The sequence below is a fragment of the Heterodontus francisci genome, chromosome 13 (genome assembly GCF_036365525.1).
Source record: "Heterodontus francisci isolate sHetFra1 chromosome 13, sHetFra1.hap1, whole genome shotgun sequence".
Lineage (NCBI taxonomy): Eukaryota > Metazoa > Chordata > Chondrichthyes > Heterodontiformes > Heterodontidae > Heterodontus > Heterodontus francisci.
This window is the reverse complement of record NC_090383.1, coordinates 96,744,962-96,757,768: the sequence shown is the minus strand read 5'-3', so window position 1 is coordinate 96,757,768 and position 12,807 is coordinate 96,744,962. Positions and strand designations below refer to the sequence as shown.

The following is a 12,807-nucleotide window of genomic DNA, read 5'->3' as shown; positions in this document are numbered from 1 at the left end:
AATAGTGTAGGTCAGATGATCGGCGCAACATCGAGGGCCGAAGGGCCTGTACTGCGCTGTAATATTGTAATTCTAATTCTAATTCTAAATACCGTGGCTACAAGTGCAGTTCAGAGGCTAGGAATCCTCCTGACTCCCCAAAGCCTGTGCACCATCTAAAAGGCACAAGTCTGGAGTGTGATGGAATATTCTCCACTTGCCTGGATGGGTGCAGCTCCAACAACACTCAAGAAGCTTGATACTATCCAGGACAAAGCAGCCCACTTGATTGTCACCCCATTCACAAATATTCACTCCTTCCAACTGTATTTAAGGTGCTATTGCTGGAAACATTATCAAACTAGGGCCAATGAATAAATAAGTAGTAAAGAAGATACTGGAGCTAACTAATAAACACAGGAACATAGGAGTAGGCCATTTAGCCCATCGAGCCTGCTCCGCCATTCAATTAGATCATGGCTGATCATCTACCTCAACACCACTTTCCCATGGTATCCTCATATCACTTGATGTTATTGGTATCCAGATATCTATCGATTTCTGTCTCGAGCATGCTGAATGATTGAGCTTTCACAACCTTCTGGGGTAGAGAATTCCAAAGGCTCACCACACACAGTTTCTCTGCAGATATTTAATATTTTAAAATGTGTATATATATATATAATAAAAATTGTAAGTAAGCACGTACAAATGTCACACTTCAGATGACACATTTTATTACAGGTGCATAACAATCTTAAAATGCTGTGTGTTTTTCAACTGAATCCTGGAACTGACAAATGCATTCCAGTTTGCAAAGTTCCCTGATCAAATACCACGTAAACATAGAATGACATGTGGGTCCGTATTCCACTTTGGAAGGTTCCCTGACAAAACAACAATTAAACCTTGAATAACATAAGACTCTGATGACTTCAGACTTGGACTTGGTGGCCTGAAATTAACATTTTTACCATCCAAGCAGAATAATACACTCATTATTAAGTGGCATAACACTTCTGTATTTGTTAAACAGCATATTAATTTACTGAGGCATTAATTTACTGAATCACTTGCTAGCATAGTACATATTAGTGAGATTATAATGGGTGTCTAATGTAACTTACATACAAGAAGATAATACATTTTAAAATTTTTGGATGAAGATTGCAGAAAACATGTTTGTTGTTCCTATTTCAGGTATTTAATGACAGTAAGAAGGATCTCTACTCTCAAATGATTATCAACAGAACCACCGACGAAGTAAACAAGCATTTTCCAGAGAGCATTGCCAGTAATTTTGTCGCCAGGTGGATATTAAAAGTAACATGGGATCACATCTCACCTGTTTCCTTTCAGAAAAAAAACATAAGTGAGGTAGGTCAGTGGAGTACAAAACTGAGGAGTGTTGCATTAAAGAGCTAAAAGTGAATCAGATCAAAAGCATTTGCACTTAGAAATAACTATCAACTTTTAAGTTTACTGGCACTCTGCAAGCTGAATTTTGTGGAGCCAGCAGGGGTTCCAACCAGAGGGCCGGCAGCTCAGTAACATGAGCAGTGTCACTGGGAGCAGTGGCCACTGCTGGTACTACACCAGGCCTGAGACCAGGTCCATCACTGGAGCCCCAGACCCCAGGTAAGTGTGGTGGGGTCACCAGGGCCAGTCCAGCGGGCCCTGGTGAGGTGTGGTGGAGGGTGATCATTGAGAGTGGGGGTGTGTTCATGGAGGGGTGGTCTTTGCCGCCCGGGGCCCTCCATGAGCCACAGATTGCCCTTTCTCTGTTGCAATTTCTCTTTCTCTTTATTTTATATAGATTACTCTGGTCATTGCTCCTCTGATTGGTCTTGGCAACCTACAAATCCTTCCTTCTCCCAGAATTTTCATTTTGTTGAAATCAAGACTCATCGCATTGTTGCCTTCTCTAACATTCTTTTTGTGGAGTCTCAAAACTATGCAACTGTTATTTTCTTCTTTGAGTTTATAATAGAAACAACTTATCTTATCATTAGGCAAGGTTGTTTCTGTTTTTTGGAAAAGAAGGCAGGCAATAAATATTATTGTAACATAGCATACTATACTAAAAATAAGACTGTTATATGGAGTTGTAAATGCTTCCAAAGAATGTTTTGAAAGAATGCTGTGAAATGTCTCTGGCCCCAATATTACACCATGAGATATTCAGGTACAAACAGTTAATGCATTCATCTAAAATTCTGCTCTCCATTTTAGTGGTTCTAATGTTTTAATTTTAAGCAGATTAATGTCTCTGCTGAAGTAGTGGATAGAACTGTTTCAGATGAAAGCATTAAGCATCCGTATTTTAATGTCCATGGTGTAATGTCAGGACATATATTAACAAAACATAAAAATTCCCAAATAGGTACATCTAAAATGTATACAATAAAGCAAATTAAGATTATAAATATTTTATTCATAAGTCAAACACAAACAAGATGTTACAACCAGGTGAGGCAGGGGTCTAGGGCTCCCCTCTCAGCCTTTTCCTGGTTTGGCCATAACAGGGTTTAATTTTTAAAACACCGTGTTTTTAGATTCCCCTCAGTGAGACCTTGCTCACTGCTCTCTAATTGTAATTGCAAAGAAATCAACCAGACAGCTTTTCTCAGATTTAAACAAGAAAGGTGTATGTTTATTAATCTTCAAACTCTAACTCAGTTAAAACTACTAAGAATATGCGATGTGACCACACTAGCATGTATACGCAATAAACACACACACAAATAGAGACAGAGGAAGAGAAAGAATTAAGGGGGAAAGGTTTTCAAGTAATAGATGGAATTCATTTACTGGTTCTGGGTTGGATGTAAAGTCTTTGATTGAAGTTAAGTCTTGCAGTTCTCATTGGGGCCCACTGCACACTTGTTTAGCTGGTACCAGAAGGCTGCAGGAGTCTTCTGTCTTGAGGCTTGAGTTACTTCCGTGGGTCCCTGGAACTTTGCATGAGAGACAGAGAGGGGGAGTGCTCTCTTCTTGAAGTTCAATTGCAGTCTCTTCCCAAAACTGTTCTGTGAACACAATTCAATTAACTCCAGGTTGGCCAGCAGGTTAGTCATGTGACTAGCTTTTGGCTTGAGACAGCCTCACCTGCGAGGTTTGTGGATTCGTCACAGCTTACCAGACACTTTCAGTTGGGGGGGTGGGGTGCGGTAGAATGCTGGCCCTTACACATTCAATGACTCTCAATGTCTTGATCATCACTATTGACAAAACCCATCTAGCTAATTGGATCAGGGAGTACTCCCATTGTCTCTCCATGGCACTGTCCTTGAGAATGCAAATGTGCAGCCATGTTTTCAGCCACTGTTCTATAGTCTTTTTAAGCAATTTTGTTCAATGTCCAGTAACAGTTCAAAAATAATGTTCCATATGATGAGATTAATATGTCTCATTTTGGCAGGTGAGGTTTCTGTTACGCAAGGAAATCTGAAATAAAAAGCAGAAATAATTGAAATTCAATCAGGCCAATTAGTGCCCTAAAAGGAAAGAAAAAAATGATGTTTGATTGATTTTTTCATGTGACTTGGTTAATAATAAGATTTTTGGTTAACTTTAAGGTGAACATTTTTGTATGACCTTCATCAGTTTTGATGAAGGGTTACATTCAATGTTTTAACCTTTTTTTCTTTTTCAGATACTGATCGAAGTGCTATATGTTTCCAGTATATTCAATATTTTTCATTCCGTACATGAATAAGACCATCATAGCCCATTGTTAGATCTGTCTCACCCAGGCAGTAACATGTACATTCTCTCTAAACTGACTGCATTCTCTACATGCTTTTAATTATTTGAGGAGGCTTAGTTCATTGATTTGTAACTGCTTTATTCATTTGACATAATTTATTCTTTGAGAAGTTTTAGATTTTTTTCCTGACAAAGATATTTATTTACAGACAAACACGTTTCAGTGCATTTTGACTACGGATGGAATTCTCTCCTTTGCTTTGTTAAATTATGCCAGAATGCTCTGGTATCCTGGTCAGAGATTATTCCACAGAGCATTGATGGGCTACACGAATGGAAAAGGAATATTTTACAATGATCCCCAAACACAAAAGATTAATACCTATGGCCCAGGAGGAAGGTACCGACCAGATCAAACAATTGGGAACACAGGACTCCGTGGGCAATGGGCTTACCGCTTGGATCTACAAAACTCTGGTAAATATAGTGAAGGCTACCAGCAGAAATGCTGGAATTGGTATCTAACTGAACCAAATCCTTCTGCCTGGAATACCAATGTACAGTCTTGTCCCTGCCATGAGTCACAAGCGAAGGAAGACAATCGTTTTATACCTGAGATTACGGTATTCAATATTTCAACCAAACAGAAGCTGGAAGGCAAGAGGATAACATTTCAATCTGCATTACCTAATAGGTTCACAGCTGGTCGAAGGTGCATCTATAGTTCAGGCTACCTGATTGCGGGCATAACTGACCGTCACTTTATTTATTCTCCAGAAGCAGCAACGGTGCAGGACCACATAAGTGAGTATAGATTGAAAATGCTTTTTTTCTGTCCCAGGTTAAGTGCTCAGTTAATGCTGTTGGGAAATCTTCGCTGGAATTTTTAAAAATGTTCTTTTCATTTCTATTTTAAATACTTTATAGACAGCCCATTCAAAACTGAACAGGTCCCTGTTGCTTCACTCATATAAATATGCAACTATTCAGAGATTAGATGCTACAGTTAGCTTTACTGCCTACATAAAGATGAGAAGATAAATCAGCCAGGGTTTCAATTCCTGATTGATTTTGAGTGACTTCTGATGGAAAGATTTTGTGTAATTAACAGCTGATGACAGGGTTGGAAATTAGTTCTTATTCTTTGTTTCTCATGACCTGCAAACTGCAGAACTCTTTCCCTCCCTTGGGCATCAATTCCTCCTAGAATTATTTAAAATCCTTGGCATTACTTAACTATTACTTCTTGATTTTATCTCATATTCTTCTCTACTCTTTTGAACCTTGGTGGTGTCTTGTGTTATCAAAATTGGTCAGTATTGCCACCTTTTCCTAAATCTAAAACCTCCAAAACCAGACAGGTGGATGGATAGAGGTATGTTTGATGCTTGCTTTGTGCTGTCACTGTTGAAAATTCATCAAAAATCTTAATAATGAATGCATTCTAATCCTAAAGTACAGAAGCAAGTGGAAAATGGACATTAAAAAAAAAATTCTTTTAATTTCCATTTTAAATACTTCTAGACAGCCTATTCAAAACCGAACAAGTAACTGTTCCTTCACTCATATAAATATGCAATAATTCAGAGATTATCTTTTAGGCAAAATTATGTCTAGTTTAACCTCCAAAATGTTTTAACTATAGCTGATCCCAAAAAATCAGTTCAGATCAAATTGATTTAAGTATGAGCTTGCTGTCTTCACACTGGCAATTATCCCAGATCGGGTTCACTGCGTTTTTTGACTGCCAGCCTGGTATATACATTAAAGTTGGCTTCACTGCAGAAAACCACAGGAGATTTGTGACCTAAACCAGTATGCTGCCGTACCTAGAGCAGGTTGTTTTTAATGTGAATGAGATCCACTTTTCAAAAAAAAACTTTCCCTGTGCAACTCTTGCAAGTGGTCTGCTCTAGTTCCAATAACACACAAAGCTCTTACTTAAAGCACCTATCTGCTGACTAAAATCTGGCATGGATGTCACAATTACTTACATTACCTCTGCTGCCATCAGCAATGAAGACCAGTAGTAACCAGATGGCAAGCTGTGGAATTGAGCTTAATGTTAGATTGATAACTTTTACCATATAATCATGCCAATATAGGAGTCATTAAGCTATCTACTAATTGACATTAAGCTATTTTGAAAGTGTTTCCAGCAAACATATGGAATAAAATGTTCACTATTTACATAGATTCCCTAGTGTCAATAAATATTTCAAAAATGTCTCCGAGTATCTAAATTTTGGTTCCAAGTGGACAGAGGTCTACTGACCTTGCAGACCCCAATCTGAAAACTTGTACACTCATATTTTAATTCTGGAATACTAGATTTTGAATACGAGAAATATTCAATGAGCTGAACTTATGTTGACTTTAGCACTAATAAACTTTTGGGTTCCTCACTATAAGAGAGACATAATAGCCTTGGAGAATGTACAATACAGATTTACCAACATTATAAAAACAATTTGCATTTATTTAAATATAGAAACATAGAAAAACATTCAAAGAAGAACAAGAATTAAAAAAAAGGGGAGAGATTAGAATGCGATTAAATCGGACCCTAATAGGGCCTTGAATGCGTGTCGTGAAGAAGGGCAAAATACCATCCTCCTGTGCTAACATTTTTTATGTTTCTATTAATGGGAATTATAATGCTTCAGTATCCACTATCCCACTGTCACCCCCTCCCCCCACCACCTGCTAAAGGCAAATCCCAAACCTTGAAACTGTGGAACTTCTCATGTAATCCTATATATCCCATCTTTGTCTGTAATAATCAGCTTGTTTTGAATTTTAATCATAATTGTTTTATTAATTAGCCACATGCATTTTAATTAACAGAGGGAGACCTGGAACCTTTTGAATGGTGTTGCAGAAAATCTCCCTTATGCAATTTGTATTATGAAAAACGACCTATTGACAAGTGTGAGAATTATACTTCATTGGGTTTAGGTAAGCGAATAACCATTTAAGTTGCGCATGATGACTGTTGTGGTGTATTGTGTTCAGAACTGTATTTACATTAGTCGGATTCATTTAATTCAGTGCTTTCCCAATTGTTCCCTTTTACAATCACTCATTGAGCTCCAACTAGGAGATCAAAGGATAAGTCACAGGCACCTCTGAATGTTATCGCTGATGCTCCATAATCAGCCTGAAGAGGTATGTTTGAAGTCAAGAAGACTGCAAAATGCCAGTTTTTCCTTATGAAAGTGGAATAGTTATTACATTATTTTCAATCTCATGAACAGCTTAAACACACCCACCCAACCATGGTAATCAATTTGAAGCCATATGTAGTTGTAGGATACAAACTCACAGCCTTTAGGTTGGGCATCAGAAATAAAACCAAGACAACAAGTAAGTTGCTTCAATTAGCCTTTTGGCTTTCCAATTGATATGTTACTTTTTCTCCTCAGCATTCTCCCCTTTGCACTTTTCCTGAAGAAGTGGACTGATGGAGAGCATCCTCAGTGGCCATTCTTCATGTATGAGTCGAGACTGTGTTGGTAAACGAGCTAATGGGGAAATCATAGCTCCACCTATTCTTGTTTCATCAGTACCATGCACATTCCAGCAGGATTCACCGTATTAGATTTTATTTCACCTCCATGGGTACTGAAGCCAAATGCAGCACCCAAGTGTCATCCACTTCACATTCAGCTAATCCAGCATAGACTGTGGATCTAAACTGAAACCTAACTGGTCTATGGGGCTCTTTTCCACTCTGAGAAATGCATTTACCCTCTAAGACACGGAGGGAGTCTCAGATATAAATATTCTTACCCTTTTTTGTGTAGATTTTCAGAGCCACAGACTGGTATGGTGGCACAGGTTTTCTGCCAAAATTAGACAGTTCCCCACAGAAAAGGAAGAAAAAATAGAGGCTATATCATCCAGATGATCTTGGCTAGTAGCCAACTCAAGAGTGATTTGGAAGAAGGGTAATTGACATTGGAAGGGAACGAGGACCTAAAGGCGGAGGAGAAAAATAGCTCCAAAAATGTAAATACATAGCATTCATTTGCAATGTATTTGAAAAATGACAAAAACGTGATCATGGATTTTGTACTCGGCCCTGTGGGACTGGGTCGGCCCGGACCTGCTGGAAGTATACGAGAGTATGCTCCTGGCCGGCAGCATGGCAGAATCCATGAGGAAAGGCATCATCACCCTCATTTACAAGCAGAAGGGGGAGAGGGCAGAAATCAGAAATTGGCGGCCCATCTCACTGCTTAATGTTGACTACAAGATTCTGTCTAAAGTCATAGCCAGTCGAGTCAAATCTGCTCTGGAGTTGGTGATTCACCCCGATCAGACCTGTACTGTACCCGGCAGTAAGATCTCTGATAGTCTCGCGCTACTCAGGGATACGATCGCCTACGTACGGGACAGGAGGGTGGACACCTGCCTCATCAGCCTGGACCAGGAGAAGGCTTTTGACAGGATATCGCACACTTACATGATGGACGTGCTTTCCAAAATGGGGTTTGGGGAGGGAATCTGCAATTGGATCCAACTGCTCTACACAAACATCAGTAGCGCAGTCTCAATCAACGGGTGGGAATCGGAAAGTTTCCCGATCAAATCTGGAGTCAGACAGGGCTGTCCTCTCTCCCCGGTCTTGTTTGTTTGCTGTATTGAACCCTTTGCTGAGTCTATTAGGAAGGATGCGAGCATAGGAGGGGTGACAATCCCAGGCAGCGGAGGCACTCAGGTTAAAACCTCCCTGTACATGGATGACGTCGCCGTCTTCTGCTCGGATCCGCTGTCTGTGCGCAGACTGATGAGCATCTGCGACCAGTTCGAACTGGCCTCGGGAGCCAAAGTTAACCACGGCAAGAGCGAGGCCATGTTCTTTGGGAACTGGGCTGACCGATCCTTTGTCCCCTTCACCGTCAGGTCAGATTACCTGAAGGTGCTGGGGATATGGTTCGGACGGGCCGGGGCGTGCACCAAAACATGGGAGGAGCGAGTAGCCAAGGTACGACAAAAGTTGGGCATGTGGGGGCAGCGATCTCTCTCCATTGTGGGTAAGAACCTGGTCATCAGGTGCGAGGCGCTCACGTTGTTGCTCTACGTGGCGCAGGTCTGGCCCATACCCCACTCCTGCACCGTGGCAGTCACCCGAGCCATTTTCCGCTTCATCTGGTGATCTAAAATGGACCGGGTCCGGAGGGACACGATGTTCAAATCTCTGGACAAGGGTGGGAAAAATGTACCCAACATGGCCCTCATCCTGATGACCACTTTCGTGTGCGGCTGCATCAAGCTGTGTGTAGACCTCCAGTACGCAAACTCCAAGTGTCACTACGTGCTGAGGTTCTATCTGTCCCCGGTGTTGCGAAGGATGGGCTTGGCCACATTGCCGCGGAACGCTCCATGCAGTTGGGCCGTGCCGTACCACCTATCCTTCGTGGAGCAGTTTCTGCGGGAAAACACCTTTGACCACCGGTCCATCAGGCAGTGGTCTGCACGGAATGTCCTCAAGGGCCTACGGGAAAAGGAGACGGTGGATGCTGTCGGATGGTTCCCTGAGCAGACCGTCAAAGTCATTTGGCGTAATGCCTCATCACCAGAACTTTCAAACAAGCACCAAGACGTAGCTTGGCTGGTGGTGAGAAGGGCCCTTCCCGTCAGATCCTTCATGCACACCCGAAGTCTCGCCCTCTCTGCACAGTGCCATCGCATTGGCTGTGGTGGGGAAGAGACGGTCGCCCACCTCCTCCTGGAATGTGTCTTTGCAAAGCAGGTGTGGAAAGAGATGCAGTGGTTTTTGTCGAGGTTCATCCCAAGCAGCTCTGTAACACAGGAGTCTGTGCTCTACGGGCTGTTCCCAGGGACGCACACTGAGACAAACATCAACTGCTGCTGGAGGACTATCAATTCAGTGAAAGACGCCCTTTGGTCTGCCCGAAACTTGCTGGTCTTCCAGCGCAAAGAGTTGTCCACCACCGAATATTGCAGACTGGCACATTCCAAGGTCCAGGACTACGTGCTGAGGGACGCACTAAAGCTTGGGGCAGCCGCAGCAAAGGCTCAATGGGGAAAGGCCACAGTGTAAGGTCCCCCCACCAAGCTGAACTGAGGGGCTGGATCCATGGGAAACCCCTCGAACTGTATCGTTGATATTTTCTTTTGCTGTAAATGTAAAACTGTAATTGGCATGACAATAGTGAAATGGAAGGGTTGTGAAGAAACTCATGATAGTATAGAAGGAAACTGATCTCCCTTGCAATGTTTGTATTTTTTGGTGCTGTTTGAAACTGTTTGGCAATGTAATTTTTGCAGATTTTTATGAATAAAGTATATTTTGGAAATAAAAAAAACAATGGATTCAGACTAAATGGATTTATGCTCAACAAAATTTGTTTTTAAAAAGATAGAAAAGTTAAAATAAATACTGTATATGGATAAATACTCTAAAAATACTTCTTATTAAGGTCAGGTTTATGGAACGCTGAATGTGAAAACATTTGATGGAATTGATTATATATTTCATGGACTCGGAGAATACGTCATTGTCAGGCTCTCATCAGTCAAAGGACAAAACATATTTACTCTTCAAGGGCAAAGTGACCTGATGATCAAGGACAACACCTTTATAAATGCAGTGGCCTTTATAAAATTTGCTGCATTTTATCAAGGGTTGGTAATGATGAAAGTAAGTACTTTATTCTCAGAAGCATGTCCTGATTGTTTAAAAATTCTGTTCTGCAAGAGTCACCAACATTTCTGATATCTCTAGTCCTAAACTAAAACATAGAACTTTTCTAATTTCAATCAGGTAGAGTGGGAATGCTCCAAGTCTGAAAAGGAACTTTCTGTTTCAGTAAATGATAAAGATATCAAATTGCACAAAGGTGAAGATTTAGGTAAGAGTTAGTGAAAAGGTCAGTTGAAATGTTACAAATGATGATCTGTTAAATGTCTTTCCCTACTTGAATTTAGGCATTGTACATATCATATTTTATCAAATCTAAATTGTCATATTACTGTAAATACAATTCTGCAGACTGCTAAACAAATTCCTTTATTTTGACAACAGTATACTATGGGTAAGAAATTGGGCTCATTAGCAGTCATCTTTTGGGCGCAACTAGTGCATTTTGAGCTCCAACATGGCATCAGGGGCACACACGATCAATCGTGGGACAGATTGCAGAGGACATATTGAGCTGAATCTTCCAAAAGTTTTCAGCAGTCAGGACCATTTTCAGGTTCATACCCTGTTTGCAGCAGCAGCGCGCCTCCCAGAGTAACTTTATAGGAGGCGTCTAATTAAGAGACTGCCTCTGGGATCATTGTCCAATTAGGCGCGACAAAGAGGTTGTGGAGGCGGGAAGGCAAATCAGCACATGAGACTGTAAGGCCGACTGGCAGACTTCACCGCATATGCAATGAGAGTGATGCTGGTGTGCGTGGGATGCGCGAGGGCTAAACAAAATGGAAGAGTGAAATGGCTAGAGGCAATGGCTGCCACTTCCTCATCACCAGCACTATTCCTTATTGCAATCTTCAGGAAGCTGGAAGGAAATTGCAAGCCTCTGCCTGGGAGGACCTCAGGCTTGTCGATTTGCTTCATGAGGCAGTAGATTTAATTTATTTGTCATGGCGATCTGACTTCCCACTCTGCATGCGCCTCATGTTACCTAACGACCACAGGCACAGTGGGGGGGTTTCATGCAACACCAATAAAATCTCACTTACACTGGAAAATTGCTGCTAATTGGTTGCTGATGAGCCTTAATTGGCTTCCCACTGCTGCTGGGCGAGTTGCTGTCACTGCACTGAAGCCGCCTCCGGTAAAAGTGCAAGGAGGCAGGAACACATCGGGGAACCGGGACAACTTTTGCCATGATTTTCCCAGCCCCTGCCTCCAAACATGCCCCCGGGTCCCTGGGAAAATTCCTCCTGTTAATGCAGCATTAGTGTTAGCGTATGCATTCACCAGAAGGAAGCGGAGCAGGCAGATCATGACATCAATCAGTATGTAAGGCTGATTTGATGTGAGCAGTGCAATTTTAGAGAACAGTGCTCCAAACAATGTCCTCTCTTAACCTCACACAGCTGAACACATGTTCAACAGCAGGAAGGACCCGCGCCCCCCCCCCCCCACCACAAGTGTATTTACAGGTTAGATGCTGATTGATTTCTTCTGGCTGTTTTTTTTTGTTTGTTCGGGGGATGTGGGCATCGTTGGCTAGGCCGGCATTGATTGCCCATCCCTAATTTCGCTTGAGAAGGTGGTGGTGAGTTTCCTTCTTGAGCCGCTGCAGTCCTTGGGGTGTAGGTACATTCACAGTGCTATTAGGAAGGGAGTTCCAGGATTTTGACCCAGCGATAGTGAAGGAACGGCAAATTAGTTCCAAGCCAGGATGATGTGTGGCTTGGAGGGGAACTTGCAGGTGGTGGTTCTCCCATGCATCTGCTGCCCTTGTCCTTCTAGGTGGTAGAGATTGTAGGTTTGGAAGGTGCTGTCGAAAGAGCCTTGGTGAGTTGCTGCAGTGCATTTTGTATACGGTACACACTGCTGCCACTGTGCATTGTTGGTGGAGGGACTAAATGTTGAAGGTGGTTGATGAGATGCCAGTCAAGCGGGCTGCTTTATCCTGGTTGATGTCTAGCTTCTTGAGTATTGTTGGAGCTGCACCCATCCAGGCAAGTGGAGATTATTCCATCACATTTCTGACTTGTGTCTTGTAGATGGTTGTCAGGCACTGGGGAGACAATTCTGCAGCTGTTTGGTGCTTTCTATAGTTGTTTTAAATCGCAAATGTCTACAGACATGGGTGCAGTAATAGATATTCCTCTTGGATGAATGAACAGAGACCACACAGGACAAGCTGCTAGAATATGGAAGAGAAGGATGGGGAGAAGTGTTCTCAGCAGGCAGCCATATATGCTCAGGGTGTTCAAGGAGCAATTCTCCTGCCTGAACTTCAGCGAGGAACAATGGTGGGAATTCTATGCTCTCCCCACCGGCAGATTTGGAGGCGGGAGAGCATAAAATTGGGTGGGATGATGGCGGGGGGCAGTTCCTGCCACCATCCCGCCTCTGCCAAAATTTAGTCCATGGTGGGAAGTCCTGTGAACGGCCTTCCCGCCCCACCG

At 42.2% G+C, this 12,807-nt stretch overlaps 1 protein-coding gene across 1 annotated transcript; it reads left to right on the top strand.

Moving 5' to 3' along the window:
- Positions 1-4,074: 4,074 nt before the first annotated feature.
- Positions 4,075-11,280, top strand: LOC137376722 (mucin-4-like). The gene is made up of 6 exons (XM_068045697.1): positions 4,075-4,164; positions 4,382-4,491; positions 6,535-6,645; positions 10,137-10,357; positions 10,481-10,568; positions 11,216-11,280. The coding sequence occupies exons 1-6, from the start codon at positions 4,133-4,135 to the stop codon at positions 11,278-11,280; spliced, it is 627 nt and encodes a 208-aa protein (XP_067901798.1). The 5' UTR covers positions 4,075-4,132.
- The last annotated feature ends 1,527 nt before the right edge of the window (positions 11,281-12,807 follow it).